Genomic DNA, 20,654 nt, shown 5'->3' with positions numbered 1-20,654 from the left:
GTACTATTTCTGGGTTAGTGGAGTCTCTAACCTGAAGCGTATGTAACCTGAAGCATATGTAACCCGAGGTACCACTGTATTACCGCTGAATCAGAGCAAACGTCAATCAGGTTTTCTCCAAATTGCTGTTTGCTCTGATATATCACTTAAGACCGGGTTTTCCTGAAGAAAGAGGCAGGGCAAGGGCAAAACCACTCAGACCCATGTCTAGAAAGCACAAGAGAAGCGGAAAACCTCAGACCCATGCGTTCTAGGCATGGGACAAGCCCTATGTCGGCACCAACTCCAATTCATGATCATAGAATCAAAGTTGGAAGGACCCTCAAGGGTCATCTAGTCCAACCCCCTGCAATGCAGGAATCTCAGCTAAAGCATCCATGACAGATGGCCATCCAACCTCTGCTTAAAAACCTCCAAGGAAGGAGAGCCCACAACCTCCCGAGGGAGACTGTTCCACTGTCAAACAGCTCTTACTGTCAGAAAATTCTTCCTGATGCTTAGTTGGAATCTCCTTTCTTGTAACTTGAATCCATTGGTATGGATCCTACCCTCCAGAGCAAGAGAAAAGAAGTTTGTTCCAACATCCATGTGACAGCCCTTGAAGATGGCTATGATATCTCCTCTCACTCTCCTCTTTTCCTAAACACACCAGCTCCATCAACAGTTCCTTGCTAGGCTTGGTTACTAGACCCTTGATCATCTTGGTTGCCCTCCTCTGCACATGTTCATGGCGCAGGAAAATCAGGCATGTCATGATAATGTTAAAAGTGTCCACATTTTAAATGTTCAAACAGGCATGATCAACCTCTGCTTTTGCACAATGGAAAAACGTGCAATGGAAGTAGCTTCAGTTGATAGATACTTTAGCATGCACAAGCATAATTTAAATTTTAATAGACCTAGTGACATATATGGACACTAGCAACTAAACTATGCAGCATTGACTAAAGATGTCTACAACACACTCTTGTTATGCACAAACAGACCTTGTCCTAATACATCTCGCATAGGAGGAGTGCATTATGTATTTATGCAAACTAAATAATATAAAAGAGGACCTAATCTATAATGCAAAGCAGGTGCTTCTATCTGCTGGTTGTTGCGGCTGTTCAGAGCTACCATAGCAGCTGCTTTTGGGGGTGACATCTGAACTGATCCTGGTAGTCCGTCTGGACTAGTAGAAATCGAAGGATTGCCCCAAAGGGATAACCAGGACTTTTATTGAATGCGCCAATCACCACGAATCCATTAACATGGAAGTGCCTTTAGAATTACTTTATAGTAAATGCACTTGGCATTTAGATGCATCAGTACTGCTAGCTGAGGAAAGATGGTTGGAAAATCAATATTTAGGAATTGCAGACCATAGCTAACCATGGCCATAGTTTGGATACTTAACATTACAACAGCGAATGTGCTTAAATCCGACTGATTGCCTTCCAACAAAATCATCTACACTTACTACAGCAAAAGCAGATTTCAACATTTACTTACGTAGTGAAGGCTTCGTTTTGCTTTGCCCCCAGGTAGTAAGAGTAGAGATTAAACATTCCTATCATGAAGGCCACAAAAACCATGATAAATATGACCATGAACTTGAAAATGTCTTTCACAGTTCTGCCAAGCGATATCTGTAGAGGTCCAAAGCTTTCATTGGCGGGCAGAATATAGGCGATTCTTGAGAAGCTTAAGACCACAGCGATTGCATATAGGCCTTCAGATATGATTTGAGGGTCGGATGGATCCCAGTCTATTCTTGCTGTAAAAAAAACCAAAAGAAAACCCACAAGAACATATGTTTAATGTTTTGATATATGTTCCATATTTAGCTGCCCAAGCATTAAGCCAATGTCTGGAGATCTTGCTGTGCATCCCCTTACGATCAGAAGTAAAGCGCTTGTGAACAAGAGAAGCACCTTTCAGAGGGATGTCAGCACAGAGAGACAACAGCAAAATGGCTGCTTCTTCTCAGGCAAATTTGTGACATTACCCACATGCCGTTTCTGTGGCTATTAATGTATGAACTGCAGCCCCTAGTTAGGGCTGGGTAATATCAGCTTTTCAACATTGCAATGTATCACCAGTCGAACATCGCAATATAGTGACACATTGCGATGTTGAAAAGTGGAGGGAGGAACAAGCTGTATCGGGCCTGGTCCTCTGGGGTGAAATCACCTCAGCTCCCTCAGCGGGAGTGGCAGTGGATTCATCCTGGCCAGAGTGAAAGCCAGCTCGTTCCTCCATGTGCTGGGTGCTGGAGGGAGTTCCTCTGCTTTCAGTGCCTGGCACACTGAGGAGAAAACAAGACTCGGGAGAAGGCGTCATCATGCTCTAGCCTTCAAACAGGTCCTAGGCAATGTATTGATACATCATTGCCCAGGCTCACTCCTAGTAATGGTTTTGCATACAGTTGCATTTTCCCCTCTGGTTTTTGACATTTCAGTGTCTCCTTCTTATTTTTTATTTTTTTTAAGTTATTTCATTTAATTTTATGACTATGCAGTTACCTGGCGTTACATTAAGAGTAATAAAAAAGGAGAGAGATGAAATAAACAAATGAACAATTCTGTTCACAGTTACAGATAGGTAGCCGTGTTGGTGTGCCATAGTCAAAATAAAAAAAATTCCTTCCAGTAGCACCTTAAAGACCAACTAAGTTAGTTCTTGGTATGAGCTTTCGTGTGCATGCACACTTCTTCAGATACACAGTGTATCTGAAGAAGTGTGCATGCACACGAAAGCTCATACCAAGAACTAACTTAGTTGGTCTTTAAGGTGCTACTGGAAGGAAATTTTTTATTTTAATTCTGTTCACAGTTATCTTTTTATTAATCATTCTTTCTTCATTTTGAAATACAGGTAACTTGCCAAAATAAGAATAAATAAATGAAAAGGGAGTGGAAAGGGGGTGGTCATCTAGGAAACAAGACTTTGGGGATCCCACTCGTAATTGAACACAATGCGTTTTGAGTATATGTAAATTTGGCTTATGTGCCTAGAACATAACCCCTGTGTAAGTTGAGAGTCACCTCCATTACAAAACAACAACAATAACAACATACAAACTGCATTGTGAAAGATAGAATCATAGAACTGTAGAATAGGGAGGGACCCCGAGGGCCATCTAGTCCAACCCCCTGCAATGCAGGAATCTCAACTGAAGCATCCATGACAGGTGGCCATCCAACCTCTGCTTAAAAGCCTCCAATGAAACTAAAAACCTAACAGCTCTCAAACTCATCCACTGCAACTGCAGTGGGTTCAGAATTATATTGCTTAGGAAGTGAAGAGCAGATCGTCCACTGTTATAAATTGCCATTGCTTCCTAGAAACTGGTGGTGGAGCCTGAAATCCTATACAGTGGTACCTCGGGTTACATACGCTTCAGGTTACATATGCTTCAGGTTACAGACTCTGCTAACCCAGAAATAGTGCTTCAGGTTAAGAACTTTGCTTCAGGATGAGAACAGAAATCGTGCTCCGGCGGCGTGGCAGCAGCCCCATTAGCTAAAGTGGTGCTTCAGGTTAAGAACAGTTTCAGGTTAAGTACGGACCTCAGGAACGAATTCAGTACTTAACCCAAGGTACCACTGTACACGCTTATCTGAAAGAAAGTCCTGCTGAACTCTGTGAGGCTTACTTCTGAGTAGACATGCAGAGGACTGTGCTGGCTATTGCTTTTCTGTCCAGCACACATCACTTTATCTCACTGTAACTTCTGATTGTTCATAACCTCTCGATTTTACGTGAAGAAACTAGTTATACAGTAAGGGGGAGTGTATAAACTGCAGCTAAAAATGAAGATTCCCATTTCTTCATTTGAATTACAACCTGCTCTATAAGCCCAGGGCAACTTACAGCACTCTTTCTACATATTAATAGTTATGTTCCCAAAGGGGTTCACAATATAAGGAAATCAAATGGTTTAAGGATAAAAAATAAGCTAAATAATTTTAAAAATATTTTTTAAATAAAAATAATGATGATGTTGTAAACATAAGAAACTGATGTGATTATGTATATCTATATAACATCACAACTACATCAGTCCTTAAAGCCATCCAAAGGATAGCGTCATTCCCATCGGGGCATTTTCTTCAAGCAGAAGAAAATTATTTTTATAGGATATTTTAGGAAAGAAAATGAATATGAAACTTGCTGCTGCCTTGCCAGGCAGGAGTTGTAAGCTCACTGAAAGTCACTGAAAATCTCCACTGCTTGCATGGGTTGTGAAAAGGAGAGGACATGCAGCTCAGAAGTGATGAGTTCCTTATAAGCTCTAGATGAAAACATTTTATCCCACAATGGCCTTACATGTGAAAAGGATCATGGGGTCTTAGTAGACCACAAACTTCACATGAGTCAACGGTGTGATGCAGTAGCAAAAAGAGGTAATGCTATTCTTGGCTGCATCAAGAGAAGTCTAGGGAAGTAATCAAGGGAAGTAATAGTACCACTCTATTCTGCCCTGGTCAGATAACACCTAGAGTTCTGTGTCCAGTTCTGGGTGCCACCATTTCAGAAGGATATTGACGAGTTGGAACGTGTGCAGAAGAGGGTGACCAAAATGGTCAAGGGTCTGGAACCCAAGCCTTATGAGGAATGGTTGAGGGGGTTGCCTGGATAAGAGGAGACATGAGAGCAGATATGGCAGCCATCTTCAAATATCTCAAGGCCTGTCACATGGAAGATGGAGGGTAGAACCCGAACTGGAACAGTTCTCCTTTGCTCAGCCAACACAAATCTCAATGCTTCATAAACTCACCCAAAGTGTAGTATTTTATACTGGGAGGCAATGTCACCGTTTTCAAGTTCTTCATATCCACACCTGCATCGACCATGCTCTGGGCTCTGGAAGCATGCCAAAATGCCATGAACCTCGCAATGAACGAAGCTGCAAAAATAGCTAGCATCCCAAAATCTAGCATATTCCACAACTCAAACAGGTATTCCTTGGGACCTTGGGACCAAATCTCTTTACACTCGGACCATATCATACCTAGAGGAGGAAAGAAGAGAGCACACACAGCATTAGCTTTCCACAAAATGTCATAGAAAATATCAAATATATCTGTTTGAGTCCCATGTCTTGAGAAGTAGGGATACAGGCTTTGAAAAATGAAACTAAGCTCTTATTTTACTTATACAAGAAATATTCCATCCATTGCTTTGTGGGACATCATTGGGAGAAGAAAAGCCTAAGGACTAAACCCTACGCAAATATTGGGTAGAGTCCCTAAGATGGTTGGATGGTGCCTTGTATGCCTCCTTCAGGCAACTTCTGCAGCTAAACTGGTACCAAACTCATTGCTCTGCTTTCCTTTGGACCACATTAGCAAGGCTGAAGAGTGGGGTGTTGTCATCTGGGCAGCCCAGGACTTCCATACACACTGCCTAGGCTTCTGCGCAGGGAGGTCAGTTCAGTGCTGCTAACGCAGTAAAAACAATGCAGGAGGCAGCAGTTATGAGTTCCCAGTTGCTGCAGCCACAGCAGGCGCTGTGATCCTGCAGCTCTTTGACTTCAGCCCCCGGAGGTTCGTTCCATTGTCTCTCAAGATAGATACCAACAAATTCTATTAGATTCCCTATTCATTATGTAAAAATGGTAGGGTGGCAATTGGCTTTGTGGAGAGTTGTCAAATTGCAAGGTGGATATCGGCACTCTAGCTTTGAATTTACCAGCGCAGCGGGAGATGTATGTGGCGGCTATGGGTTTTCATACACCAACAGCTTTTATCAGTGCCCCTTCTATAGCAAAAACACTGGTGAGAGAGGCCAGTTTGCTAGCAATCTTGGAATGGCAGAAGGTGTCTCAGTCTCCCTCCCTGCTAGATTTGCCAAGGTGAGCTGTGGCTCCCCAGGGATGATCATTCAAATAAGGTTTCTGGTGTAATGAATTCGTAAAGAAGCGATGTTTAGAGCCTAGCAACTGACCACGCCATTTCTGACTGCTGTGACTTGGGAGCAGAGCTTTGCTGCAGAAGCTGATATGAGCTGAGAGCTAGTGTGTGGAGAGGGAGGGAGGGACGGAGGGAGGGAGGGAGAGAGAGAGAATTGAGCATAGAGGCCAGCCTTTGAACAATGAGCTTCTCATTCTTCTACCACCCTACACTACTTAAGAATAGTGCATGTTTCATGCAGCTGGGATCCCTTTTGAATTTAATATTTAACTCAAGACTGGACCACCTTGAGCAACTGCACCCTAAAAGCACCCCCTGCTGTTAGCAGGCAGCAAAACAGGAAGATATCTTAACCAAAGTTGAAAAAGATTTGGGATGAGCTGCATCCGCCTTCTCCTGCAGCTGGAAGTGTAAAGGTACTGCACAGATCTTCAACTAGCTATGAGTTTTAGATGGCATTTCAAACGAATGAATGTGTGTTATAATTATTATCCTATGTATGTGATTGTGTGTGTTTCTCCTTCACAATATATACAGCTTTCAGATATCTACTTGCTCCTTCATGTCTCTCACAGTTCTCGGTTCATTAACTTTTTATTACATTTTATAGTAGCTTCTAATGCATAACACCTAATCAGCCAGAAACGCTATCTCCTACCAATTTGGATTTCTATGATGTTGCATGTTAGTAATCTCCAGTGCTCACTGACAATATCTGAATACACTCATTAGCATCAAGTTTCTGTCTTGCCTGCTAACTATCAACTTTCTTTTTAAAAATTGGCTTTAAAAGATTTAATTCTTATTTTAGATAATGCAGCCAGAAATGATTGGTTTCATTTGATGTAACATTCTATAGAACAGTTCCCTGAATTTTCGGCACTTTCAAAGTAACATGCCACCTCTTTTTTCTGCATAAGGCTTAGAAGAATAAAACAGAAGGTGTATTCCTTTTCTTTCTTTCTTTTAGCTATAACAAGAGTAACATGTGTACACATTGAAACTTGCACCCCTTTTTCTAGGCTTCTGAAATGTAAATTTTAAATGAATTAATAACAACATGTCATCTGTACGGTGCTGGGTGCTTTAAGATGTGACAATCAACTGTGTTTTCTGGGGTGAACTGTCTTCTCTATAACCAAGAAAGTAAGAGCTGGATTTTGGAACCAGGTTAATTGGCAGAGACTTAACAGATCTGATTCAGAATGTGTTTGCTTGTTTGAATAAGTAGATCATCTGATATAATCAGAGCATTCTGAAAATGCACCTCAAATGTTCCTTGTTTGGTGTGCTAACACATAAATGCATGTGTTTCGTGAAAAGCACCGAAGAGGAAAGGAAGGAAGAACGCTGTGGCATTTCCCACTCACAACCTATGCAAGGGATACACATGAATGAATGTGGAATTCAGCAAGACCCTTCACTTTGTGTCTCGTACTTCACCACTATAAGAGAAAAGAGGCTTAACAGACACACAGTCCTCTGCTATGGTTGCAAGACACAGCTTTGCGATATGTTTTTTACCTATTACCCATGAGATAATCAGCAACTCCATCCACGAGAAGCACGAAGTTTTCATCCTGAACAGCTGTTTTCCATCCGTTCTGCTTTCATTGGGCTTCAGTTTGGTGCCATCAAACCTGTCTGCCGCATTCATGACCAGCAAACCAAGGAAAATGGTGAAAGAGGCTGCATGTGCCACAAATTTCATAAAGGGTCCGCGCATTATTCTACCCAACTGCAAAAATAAAAAAGAGAGAGATTTTAAAGATTACATCACTCCCCCACCAAAATAAAATTATCTTGAGAAGGCTGCTATCGAAAAGAAACAACAGCCAGACACAGTGAAGAAACAAGAGAGAATGCTTTGCATAAAATAATTACCCTTTAATGCTATTTCTAATTAGCCTTTTGCAGTTTTCTGTACTTCCATATACCCTGTATGTTGCTCAGATTGCCCAGGGACTTCAGGATTACAGCAGTGCAGGGGACAGAGGAGTAGAAATGCCAGGTGCTATGGCATAATGGTTGCTGCCAACTTCGAGGTGGGAACCACAGATTGAAGAAACACAGCTGGGGAAGGGGCATAACTGAGAGGTAAAGCACATGAGTCCCGTGCGAGAGTCCCTAAGTGCAATCTCCGGCATCTTCAGGGATGGCTGGCAAAGACTTCTGTCTGTAAGCATGGAGACCTGCTGCCAACCAGCATGGACAATACTGGTTTAGATGAGCCAGAGTTTTGACTTGGTATAAAAGCAGTTTCCTATGTTTCAATGTGCTTTTGAATTATGGTGCTGGAAGAGACTCTTGAGAGTCCCATGGACTGCAAGAAGATCAAACCTCTCCATTCTGAAGGGAATGAGCCCTGAGTGCTCAGTGGAAGGACAGATCGTGAAGCTGAGGCTCCAATACTTTGGCCACCTCATGAGAAAAGAAGACTCCCTGGAAAAGACCCTGATGTTGGGAAAGATGGAGGGCACAAGGAGAAGGGGACGACAGAGGATGAGATGGTTGGATAATGTTCTTGAAGCTACCAGCATGATTATGACCAAACTGCAGGAAGCAGTGGAAGACAGAAGTGCCTGGCGTGCTCTGGTCCATGGGGTCAAGAAGAGTCGGACACAACTAAACAACTAAACAACAACAACATGTTTCAATGACCACAGCGTGGTCAGGCAGTGGTCCACTTACAGGGCATCCCTCTCCAACTCACGTTAAGGATAATGGTTTAAATTCCTGAAAAGGGAATGTTTACTTATGTTAAATTAGTGTGTACATGGGGGATTTCCTTTGGCAGTAGCTCTCAAGTGATTGGCTGACTGTGAGTCACATGAGAGAGGCATTCCATTCTGTTGTGACTGTTATTCCAGTAACTGTCGTTTTTAACTGCTCTCTCTGTTTTCTCTCTGTGTGTGAGGGAGAATGGCTGCTGAGAGAAACTTCTCAGGAATCTGCTGTAGTGTGTGTCTCTGAGATATATCTGAAGTGAAACAAACAGAGGAAGATCCCTAAACATTAATAGGGAGAAACCCGTGCAGGAGCTCTCTGTAAGGAACAAAGAGAATACTGTTGAGGTGAAAGTAAAAACATTTCATAAAAAATGTCAAAGACTTCCATCTACAGTTCAAGTGAGAACATACCTATGTTTGACTAAGCATGTGATTGTAAATATATTCTCAGTTATATGTTTATGAAAGTAAAATTATTTTTGAATTGGACATTGTCTTTAAAAAGAAGCTATCAATCACCTAGAAGAGTTATTTAGCTTCCTAGCTGCAAGCTACTCTGTTACTTTGCATATCATCAAAATTTACTTTTTAGATACACACAGCAACCCAGGCTGTGGCACTTGTGTGTGACAGGAGTGCATCGTGGGAAAACTGCTTCCCTTACCCTCTGCCTCAGACAGAGTCTAGACCAGACTTTCTCAACCTTGGGTCCCCAGAATTTGTTGAACTACAACTCCCATCATCCCTAGCTAGCAAGGCCAGAGCGCAGGGATGATGGGAGTTGTAGTCCAACAACATCTGGGGACCCAAGGTTGAGAAACACTGGTCTAGACCAACAATAACTCCAGGAGGACCTCAGCCAAAGAAGTGGAATGGAACCCTGCATAGACCTTCAGCACCAAAAACACCCAGCCCCCCAAAAACGCTGTCTGCCCCTGATGATGCCACACACACCAGACCCCCACCTGGACCCCTGACTACCTTCCTTCGCCTGCAGCCCTCCCAGGAACAGAGATGTCATTGCTGGCCTGGCAAGAAGTCCAGAGCTGGCACAGATGCACTTGGCTGGCAATCAGAGGCCTTCACTTCCTGGGCTGTACTCTGGAGAAGCCAGAGAAGGACCTGACGCCCATTGGGATGTGGCAGATGTCCAGGAAGGGGGAAGAGCTGCCTGAGAAGATCTATACATCCCAGTCTTTTCTAAACCTTTTCTGGGATTACAGCTCCCTGCCAGGCTCTGGGGAACTGAAGGCAGACAGCTTCTTGGGTAAGAAGGGTGTCAGGGCATGGCTTAAAAATGACAAATGCAGGTCAATGTGTGTGAAGTGATTCACAGAACAGCAAAAAGGTCCTAACTCCAAATGTATGCTAATGGAGTCTGAAGTGACAGAGACTTAGGGTCGGGATGGATAGCCGAGCGAAAATGTCAAGCCGGTGTGCGTCAGCAGTGGAAAGGTCAAACTCCACACTAGGTTTGTAACGAAAGGGATTGTAAACAAAACTACCAAAACATAAAGCTGTTTTATGAATCTATGGCAAGGCCACACTTGGAATTCTGGAGATCTGGTTGCCTCACCTTAGAAAGGATATGGTAGAGCTGGGAAAGTTCATAATAGGACAGCAAAATTATTCAATGGGCTACAACAACATCTCTGTGAGTACAGGTTAAAACGTTTAGGGCTAGGGGCTTTTTAGTTTGGGGGAGAAAGCAAGTAAAAGGGAACAAGATAGAGATGTATAAAAATTGTGCATGGAAGCAGATAGAGAGTTGTTTTTCTCCCTTTTTCATGATTCTAGAACCCAGGGTCATTCATAAAGCTGAATGCTAGAAGCTTCAGGACAGACGAAAAGTAATATTTCTTAACACAGTGCATATTTAAACTGTGGCATTCGCTTCTATAAGATACAGCAATGACCAGAAATTTGGACAACTTTAGAATGGGATTAGATGATAAATTAACGTGCTATTAAAGTAAGATGGGGAGTATATAGGAGAAATGATTTTGAGGAGATATGGAAGGTGTTTGTAGAATTTGTAATGTTAAAATGGAAAGGGGTCAAACCATCACAAGAGGTGTTGAAATTTTGGGAGGTTGGATAGTTACAATGGAATTGTCATGGGGGTGGGGTGCACATTTTTATTCAAATTATTATTATTATTATTATTATTATTATTATTATTATTATTACTTTGTCAAGGCTGGAAATAGCAAAAAAAAAAACCCCAAAGATTAAAAAACAGATGTGTATAATAAGATGTGTATAATAAATTTGGAAAATGTAAAAAGAAAAAAACTTGAACCACCCTGTTTGCTCAGTTCTATAGGAGGGTAGCAAATTATCTTTTAGAAAGCGAATAAATATAACCATTAGATTGAAATTAGAGACTGTCAGAAATAGTAGGCATTGGAATTTCCCATAGGTTTTAAAATACTATCATAGTCATCACACCAAAGCCAGATTAATTTGAGAGGCATGCAGGCTCTGGTCAGTTTACACGGGGAAAGGGGTGCATGACATGTTGGAACACAAGACATCAAAAGCTTTAGGCAGGATGTGTGTGGAGAAACTTTCCAGGATGTGGTGAGTCGGCTGCTCACAGCTCATGGGAAAAGGTTTGGGAAGAGAAGGAAGCAAACATAGTAGCTCACTGAATGAGGGAAACTGTATTTGCAATAACTGTGGTTTACAGTGGTACCTTAGGTTACATACGCTTCAGGTTACATACACTTCAGGTTACACACTACGCTAACCCAGAAATAGTGCTTCAGGTTAAGAACTTTGCTTCAGGATAAGAACAGAAATTGGGCTCCGGCGGCAGGGTGGCAGCAGGAGGCCCCATTAGCTAAAGTGGTGCTTCAGGTTAAGAACAGTTTCAGGTTAAGAACGGACCTCCAGAACGAATTAAGTACTTAACCTGAGGTACCCCTATATATGTAAAGGGAGGTTAAATGGTTTTCATTTTTCAAAACAGAGTCAACCACAAATACTCCCACTTTTTTATTTTTCCAGCAACTATTTAATAGGCACCATTAGGAAGAGTCTCAATCTACTTTCTTTCTTTTCTTAAGCATGTTTAAGCTAGGAGGGAGTGAAAGGCCAGTGGAAAATGGCCAAAGATAAATAAACTGTTTACAAAACGTTAAGTATGGCTGAATCTAATATTAATAAAGGTTGGTAAAGCCAAATGCTAGGCACACTAGTCTGCTAAATTCTTTAAGAAATCTTCATTCCACCCTCATCCTCCAACCAAATAAATAAGTAGCAACACGCACTTTAACTCAGAAGCAAGTCTAATTCATTGAGACTAATGCTCCAGTAAGTTTGTTTAGGGCGGCAGCCTAAAAATAGTTTTGTTTTTCTTTTGCAAAACAGTCTGTCAGTCCCCTCAGAGGCTAAATGACTATTCCCTCCCCCTAATAAAGCTTGTTGTTTATACTGACAAGCTCCTTTTTAAAGCTTCCAAGGGGGTGGTTAAAGACAGCAATGATTAAAACACACTTTGTAAATGATAAATAAAATACCTTGGCAGTGTCCTTTCAAATTGATTACCTGCCTGCATTCACAAGTGAGGATGAGGCTGGGAAATAGCGTCACTTGAAGGTGCCAGGAAAGCGGGTCAAAGCGGGCAGAAGACAGATGTGGGACGTAATAAGCAGCAGTAAAAAAAAATCCAGTATGGCTGGCAGTGACTCTCCAGAGTTTCAGTTGCCGGGGAACATTTATGCCACAATGGCCTGTTCCACATGCAATGCTAAGCCAAGCCGTGACATAAACGAGCAAGTGGATGGAGTAAAAATCACAGCCGTTTAGCTCCACCCAGCACTGCTGCCGCCATGCTGCACAGCGCTAAGCCATGATTTGGTTCAGCATTGCTTCTGAACCCAGGCTAGTGGCTTGTTTTATTCTAGACAAACCACAAGGTTTGGTTTGGCACTCATGGTTTGTCTTAGGGAGCCTGGGTTTGGACATAACACTAATCCAACCCATGACTTAGCTCCAGCCAGCAGCAAAGTAGCCATGATTTTCAGTCCATGGGCTCATTTATGCTCAGCCATAGTTTGGCTTAGTGTTACATGTGTACTGGGCCATTGAAAAGCATGTCACAAATCTCTTTATCTTCTTACTGCCCTGGGCAGTAAGACCCCTGGGTCTTCAATTTAAAGGCAATTGTACAGCAATGTAAACATTTAGCTACTCTGCTTGTGTAACTGGACTGCAGCACCAGCATGGCGTCTTGTTTTGTGTTGATGCTGTCATTGCTGTTGATATTTCATAATGTAATGTTGATATTGGATGTTGGTATTTCATTATGGAATCAGATTTTTCGTTAGCTTCAAGCTGTCCCGTTTTCAGTACCAGTACACTAGTTTAAAATACTTAAGGCTTCAAATGATAAAACACACACACACACACACAGAGAGAGAGAGAGAGAGAGAGAGAGAGAGAGAGAGAGATTATATGCATGTGTGTTGCCTTTCAGTCACTGTTTTCTCCCCCATTCCTGCCACCTTCACAAATGAAAAGCAAATTAAGTTGAACATAATGCTTTCGCTGCTTTTTATTGAGAACAAGGTGTGTGATCCTGCCTTCACACCATTACAATAAATAACTTGCTACTAAAGCATTGCTAAGTGCCTCTTTTGTTTATTGTGCATGCTTCACTTTAGCCCACTTTCAAATCTGCACGCAAACGAAGTACAGAAACTGTTTTAAAAGGCTGATGCAACCTTGCACCAACTAGTACCTTACTGCATGGAGCAATCCAATAAGCCATCGACAGGAATGGCAGCCCAACAGCAACAGCAAGAACCACTAAAAACTTCACCGCCATCGTCTGTTGTCGTAAACCTGACAGATTCTCATACCAGATAGAGAGGAGCTGCTGCTGGCAGTTTGGATGTGCTACAAACTAAACGACAAAGGAAAGGAGTACAAGAGAACATTACCACCATTCATTTCATAATTAGCCACTAGCGAAGGTATTAAAACACAAACAATGCAGGTAATCTTCATGTGATTATCACAAAGGGAAGAGCAGCAGTGTGGATGAAAGAAGCTTCTGTGTGCAATACATGCCTATATAAGGCAGGAAGTTTCCTTGTCAAGACAACACACTGGGTTTTACTTTTTTTTGCAATTTCATCCTTTAAATTTTTTTTCTCCTCCAGGTTTCCCTAGAAGATTCTTACTGCACATAAAAACTGCCAGGTTGGGTCAAGCAGATGGTGTAAATTGTGTTGTGTTCAGACATGGCTTGAAAGATGCCTCTGGGAATTTTTTCAATCTAGGCACGGTGGTAGCATCCATCCCCTTTTATTGGTTCACAGCATTTTGTAGGAGAGGCCTTGTGCCTCTGAAAATGTGAAGGGCACTTTAGCTACATTTAAATAAAATCTGCACAGCAGGCACCTCATGGAAGCTATAGAGCAACTTTCTCCAAAGTTGGGTGTCCCCCACCCATGTAGTTGATACTCACATGGACCTCTCCACACCTTCAAAGGCTTCCATTTCATTGAAATTGGGTTTTTTGGGGGGAAGGGACTGTAATGCAATTGGGCTATATTATAATTTTGACTGGTGCGGCCCAGGTTTATGCAGATCATGCCAATTTTGAAAGCACTTCAGTGGCAGTCTGTTAGCATTTAGGACTAGTTCCAATTATTGATATTTGCCTTTAAGCTGTCTTGCACCAAGTCACAACACTGCTCTGTTGGACTGGAAGTGGCTCTCCAAGGTTTCAGGAAGGGACCTTTCCCAGTCCTACCTGGAGATATCAGGGATTGAACCTGGGATTTGCTGGGTGTAAAACATGTGCTCTACCACTTAGCTATAGCCCTGAAACATGTACTGCATGTGGGCTGTATGTCCTGTAGGTTTCCGCTTATGTACTGCAGGATATATAAATGCTAAATTGAATGTCAAAAGCACTTCCAAATTATCCAGAAAGTTCAGGAAGGTTTATCTTCACATGCTGATTCATTGGGACAAGGACAAATGTTCATGGAACTCTGTGTGTTATTTGGATACTTGGTACTTGGATAGGAAGATAAATGGGAAGGAAATTAATGGAAACATCTCTGACCCAATCAGCTGCTTAAACCAGAGCTTACCTTTTTGACTTCATACTTTATGGCAAGTTTTAGGCGGCTAAGGCTAGGGCGTCCGTGCTCCCCGTGGTGCAGCTCAACATCTCCGTTTAGAATAGCTTCTACTTCTTCTGTGTTTCTGCATAAATCAAGAAGTCCAACCACAAAGTCTTTGCACTGCATAGACAATTTTTTGTAATCATTCTGTGAAGGAAAAGAAGCCACAGAAATCGGCCATTATTTTAAATAAGCAACAAGCATAACATTAACTTGTGACCCATCTAGCTTTATTCAAAGGTGACTGGCACAAGTCCTGTCTGCTCCAAGTCCATTTTTGGAGGGGCTTGCATTTTCCCAATCAGCAGTGATCACCTGCACAGCAGCAAACCAAGCAGTCACACAGGTCACCAGGCTGCAGTCTCCCCCACTATGGTGAGATGCATTGTTAAAATTAAAGTAATTATTTATAAATTTGCACCTGTACATGCAAATTAGCATGCACATGTTCTGTGCAAACTGGCACCCTCTTTTGTCCTCATCTTTGGCAATGTGAAAGCGATCTAAAGGTGGTTCATTAGATTCCCCTTAAACTGGCATGGCTATATTTTTTCCACTGTAGGCTGAGTAATCAATAACGTCCTTAGCTGTGCCTGGCTTCTTACCCTGTGGGGCCAAACAATGACAGCTCCACATTTTCATAACTAAATTGATCCCTCCATGCTCTGGGGGGCAGTATACCTCAGAATGCCGGACACTGGGGAGACAAAACTTCAATCCCTCTTTGTGGACTTCCTAGAGACATTTGGAGGATAAGGCTATAGCGGAAAGAGCAAAGCAGTCATTCTCTACCACAAAGTCACATGGCTAGAGTGGCCCGTGTGTCACTGAAAGGAGGAAAAAGAAGCTCTAGCCACCCCACTTTGTAGTAGACAAGCTTTGGCCTCTGGCGGGATGGGAATGGCGGCAGAGATGGCAGCAGCCACATACTCCCTCAAAAAAAAAAAATCCTGGCAGGAGGGAAGAGTGTTCTTGTGTTTGGGTCCTACGTGCAGGTTCGCCACGGTGGTAGACAAGATGGGGCATTGCCCAGAACCATCAGGATCTTCTTATGTTTTTACGTTAACCAATGGAAACAGGAGGCTAAAGAAGATGGCTTGATCCAGCAGTGGCCTCCTGTTATAAAACTAACCCCTAACCCCAGGAGAGAAAAACCCAAAGCAACTTACCTTGAATTCTTTTTCAATGTTAGCAAGCACAGCCAGCTCATTGCTTAGTTCTAAGGCAATCATTACGGGGTCCTCGCTAGACAAGGAAAGGTAAGCAGGGCTGGCCAAGCCTTTGTAGGCATTGATCCTGGACCTGGAATGGCTGAAGGAATCGTGCTTTTGCTTCTCGTTGCATTCGCTGCATTTGCAGAAGTAGTCGTGAGGCCTCTCGATGCGAGCGCCTTTCCTCAGCAAGGTGTGCACGATTTCGTACTCGTGGCAGTGAGCAGCTAGGATGATGGGGGTCACATCGTGAGAGAAGCGGGTGCCGTCCTCGTCGTAGGCATAAAAGTCATCGTGCTGCACCTCCGATTGGCTGGGGCTTGTGGCCAGCCTCTTGCCTTCGGCGAACGCAGGGTGACCCAAGATGGCTTCTACTATCCGGACATAACCTTTGCTAATGGCCAAGAGCAGGGCGTCCCCGACCCGCGACAGGTTCTCCTTATTAAGCAAGAGCTCGGTGATTTCCAGGTGCTCGTTCGCGACGGCAAGCTGAAGAGCATTCTGCCCCATGTAGTCCACGCAGTTCACGTTGAGCGAGGTACATTCCTCCAGCATCTTGCGGACCACAGGAATGTTGCCATATTCTGCCGCTTCCAAAAAACGCTCCTCTTCAATAGAAAGGCTGGTTGAGTGGTCATTAAACATATATGCCGGTCCACGATTGGCAAGCCTCCTGCCTTTCTCTCGGGCAATAGTCTGCTGTCGGAGGGCATGTCTGTTCTCAGCGCCTCTACTGTAGGGAAAGAGAGAAATAATTAAGTCTTCAGCTTTGTTTTGCTTTCTTTTTAATGCATTTCTTAGACCTGTGTAAGGGGAGGTTCTTTGAGCCAAGGCTGAGGACTCCTTATCTCCACTCACATCCATGGGCTGAATTCGATAGACAGATGGGGCCAACCCAAGTGATGCCAATGACCTATTTTTGCCTGTGCAGGTAGAAAGCAGCAAAGCACTTGCAAAGCCCCTTCGCACAATGCTTCCCTTTTTAAAAAAATGATATTTATTAAAATTTCAGAGAAAAGAATTACATAAAAATAAGAAATACAAAAATAAAAAACAAAAATAAAAATACAAGAAGAATATAAAATACAAAATACAAAATAAAAAAATAAAAACACTTACAAAGGAAAAGAAAAAAGAAAAAAATGAATCAATCTTTCCATGCCTTACATTCATATCCTTGTTTCCCTGACCTCCTCATACCTCCCTTTTTTGTATTCCAATTCAATTAGTTAATTCAGCAATTTCTTTCCCTCTTTATTTTCTCCTAATCCTTTAACTTAATATAGTATAACTTTAAATTTTCACCTGTTATCAATCCATTTTTACATACACCTTTATAGCCTTACTGCTTAAACCACTTAACTTCATTCTAACATCATTCTAACATTCATTAATTTTACAATATTTCTGTAGATAATCTTTAAATTTCTTCCAATCTTCTTTCACCAACTCTTCTCCCTGGTCTCGGATTCTGCCAGTCATTTCCGCCAATTCCATGTAGTCCATCACCTTCATCTGCAATTCTTCCAGAGTGGGTAGGTCTTGTGTCTTCCAATACTTTGCAATAAGTACTCTTGCTGCAGTTGTGGCATACATAAAGAAAGTTCTACGCACAATGCTTCCCAAGCACCCATTATCAGCTGTCAGTGCTTCAGAATCTGTGTGCAAGGGGCTTTACAGGCACTACTAATAAGCTGGTCAGTGGTTTCTGCAAAGACCCTTTCATCCAAGCCCCAGCTGTACCTGGCATCAGGTGTGGGGTAGGTGGGTGCAGCTTGGACAAAATGCATAGCCTTCAAGTGTCCCGATTTTCCCAGGACAATCCTGGAATTACAGAAGCCGTCCTGGCTTCTGATTTGATACCAGAATGTCCCAGTTCCCCACTCCACTAACACTGTGCTCGGGGAAGAAGATAAGGCAACACTTGCAGCTGGCACTTAGAGTGGTGCTGTGCTTTCATGTGTGTCAGCTGGCTCCAACAAGAGCATGGCTCCAAAACACACGTGCCCTGATTTTCATCAGAGGAATGGTGGAGGTTATGAAAATGGCTTCACAAGCCAAATGGGCAGGCTTGCCATCTGTGGCTTCCCCACCCCTGCTTTGAGCCTTACCTCCGACAGAACCAAATTAACTTAACATTAAAAACAAACTGTGGAAAGAACAGGTGGAAGCAGCACCCAATGTGGCTAACAACTATAATAAAATAGCAAAAATGGGTACAATGGACAGCTAAGTGGCATGGCACATTCATAGGAACTCATAGAAAGCCGCCTTATAGTCAATCAGACCATTGGACTCAGTATTATCTACACTGATTGGCGGTGTAATGATAGGGTTCCGGACAGAACCTCCCAGTCCTACCTGGAGATGCCAGGGACTGAAACTGGGACATTCTGCATGCAAAGCAGATGCTCTACCTCTAAGCTATGGGCCCTTCTCCTTCCCTGCTTCCCCCTTGTGCAACAAGGCACCATCTCTACGCTAACCTTCCCAACTTAAGTGCCAACGTTACAGAGCTGTCCTGGTTGCAGAGGATAGGTCCCAGCAACCAGCAGATTGATCATTACATAACACCCGTATTGTTTTGTTGGGTTGCTCATCGCTGTGTTTGGGTGCCAATGCACATAATATAACTGTGCAACAAGTGATTCCCTGTATACCACTCCATTATAACAGCCCCAACGTGGTTGCTGCTACAGTTAACCGCATGAAGAAGCTTTGACATCTCACTACTGCGTGTATGCATTTTGGGAACTATAATTTAAACAACCTGCTCTCCAAGTGATAGAAGAAATGGGTACACCCTGCTTTGTGAGTAGACACAGGCCAATGTCACCCCACCCACTTCATGATTTCATCCAGCTCAGAGAAAACGGGAAATCTGTAAGAAAATCGGCTGTCTTCTCACTCTCTGCTTGTTCTCTGTTTATTCTCAAAGAACCTCTCTCAGCAGCACTTTCACTTCCAGATCCTCAGAAACGTTTAAGGAAGGAAATTCCAATGCGGAAGAGCAGGGCCGGTGGCATTTGAAAAGTTACTTGCACCCTGGTAAGCTATAATCTGTCAGAAATGTTTCCCCTGGCCTTACCTTTATCCCAGCAGCATAACAGTAGCTAATCTCGACTCACACCTGCTCTTCCGTCCTCATCCCCAATCTGAATTAAGACCAAATCCATATAGCTTCACTTGCTCCCCTTCTCTCTCCTTTGCATAAGTCATCACAAATTACAAGCAAATCATATGTATCCTTTGCATTGCATTTGGCAAAACTCATAACAACTTGATCATCTGAAACAATAGCTGAAATTGGTTTTTGTTTTTTAAAGAGAATTTTGTTGATCTTTTTTGTAGAAGTACATTAGAAGATTCCACAAAACAAATGTGCATAAAAAACCACAAACAAACAAAAAATGTATGAAAAGAGCAACATGTCTGCTGAATGAAATAACTTGTCAATAAACATAAAAAGAGTTCTACAGTAGTACATCGGGTTAAGAAGTTAATTCGTTCTGGAGGTCCGTTCTTAACCTGAAACTGTTCTTAACCTAAGGTACCACTTTAGCTAATGGGGCCTCCCGCTGCGGCCGCACGATTTCTGTTCTCATCCTGAAGCAAAGTGCTTAACCTGAGGTACTATTTACCCTCAATGACTCGCCTGTGTTGGGTCAAATGTTGAGATAATGCTAAGATTTGTGTATGTGAAGCTTTTTTCATCCTTCTCCTCAGCCAAAAAAAAGCTCCCCAGAGAAGCTTTTGTAAGGCTAATAAAAGCATGACAGTTCATAAAATGGGAAAGAAGCAGAACCACAGCTAGAGGTTGGGTCCAGCCTATGACAATAACCAAGCCAGGTCACCTATGAGAGGCTTCTGAGACTTTTGTCTGTGCTATCTATGAACCACCCTCACTGGGCACTCACAGGAAACTGTTCCAAAACTTAGTTCCATGCCCAGCTGATAATACCTATTAAACACTTCATATTATTATTCTGTTTTTTATTTTTTAGGCTTAGGACTTTTCTAGTTGCAGAGGCATAGTTGACCTCAGCCATCAACCAGTTTTCAAACTGAGCAAGACCTCTCCGCAGCAGATGAAAACACACATTTAAAACGTTTACCAACAAGTGGCAGTGAGCAGATTCCAGAGCGACTCCTTACAAAACTCACTAGCAGAGAATTCAGTCCAAGACCATTGGCTGTACTGCTGGATAAGTGCTTAATGGTTATTGTATTTGTATTTATTTATAAACCAATAAAAAATGTTGTTGTTGTTTTTTAAAAAAAACAGTTCTTGGATTCATTGGTTCATTTATTCATGTTTGGTGGGAACCTTAAAAACTTCTGGAGAATCATGTATTCTCCATTATAATCTGCAGTTACAGGTCAAGCCCTTTCTCCAAATTCTGCCTTAGCCCTGCTATCTTTGGATATATACTTAGACTTCAAAGCAGCACAGTTTATAAAGTGGGAACTAAAATTAGATGCATGAAATCATAAAACTTCTTCCTTCCCAATAACCCAGCAGAAAAGAGGAAGCGAAGAAGAAGAAGAAGAAGAAGAAGAAGAAGAAGAAGAAGTCGTCAATTCTGTGGATCACCTGAGTAAGTTTGAAAGGACTTGTTTTTGATGCTCTCGATATAATAATAATAAATAATAATAATAATAATAATA

The 20,654-nt window shown here is 42.4% G+C and overlaps 1 protein-coding gene and 1 long non-coding RNA gene across 2 annotated transcripts in view; one reads left to right on the top strand and one right to left on the bottom strand.

Moving 5' to 3' along the window:
• Positions 1-20,654, bottom strand: part of TRPC6 (transient receptor potential cation channel subfamily C member 6) — a 63,285-nt gene that overhangs the window by 7,131 nt on the left and 35,500 nt on the right. The window contains exons 2-7 of the mRNA XM_083499402.1: positions 15,945-16,719; positions 14,743-14,922; positions 13,377-13,541; positions 7,425-7,638; positions 4,766-4,999; positions 1,495-1,759 (exon numbers count right to left, since the gene is read on the bottom strand). Of these exons, the coding sequence (XP_083355528.1) occupies positions 1,495-1,759; positions 4,766-4,999; positions 7,425-7,638; positions 13,377-13,541; positions 14,743-14,922; positions 15,945-16,719 (1,833 nt within the window). The remainder of the gene's footprint in view (positions 1-1,494; positions 1,760-4,765; positions 5,000-7,424; positions 7,639-13,376; positions 13,542-14,742; positions 14,923-15,944; positions 16,720-20,654) is intronic.
• Positions 8,562-20,184, top strand: LOC310705454. The gene is made up of 3 exons (XR_014525300.1): positions 8,562-10,283; positions 18,925-19,034; positions 19,991-20,184. It is a non-coding gene; the product is annotated as an uncharacterized lncRNA (long non-coding RNA).

This window comes from Podarcis liolepis, assembly GCF_965112155.1.
Source record: "Podarcis liolepis genome assembly, chromosome: 4".
NCBI classification, from domain to species: Eukaryota; Metazoa; Chordata; class Lepidosauria; order Squamata; family Lacertidae; genus Podarcis; species Podarcis liolepis.
The sequence above is the reverse complement of the archived record's forward strand: the minus strand, read 5'-3'. Positions and strand labels throughout refer to the sequence as shown.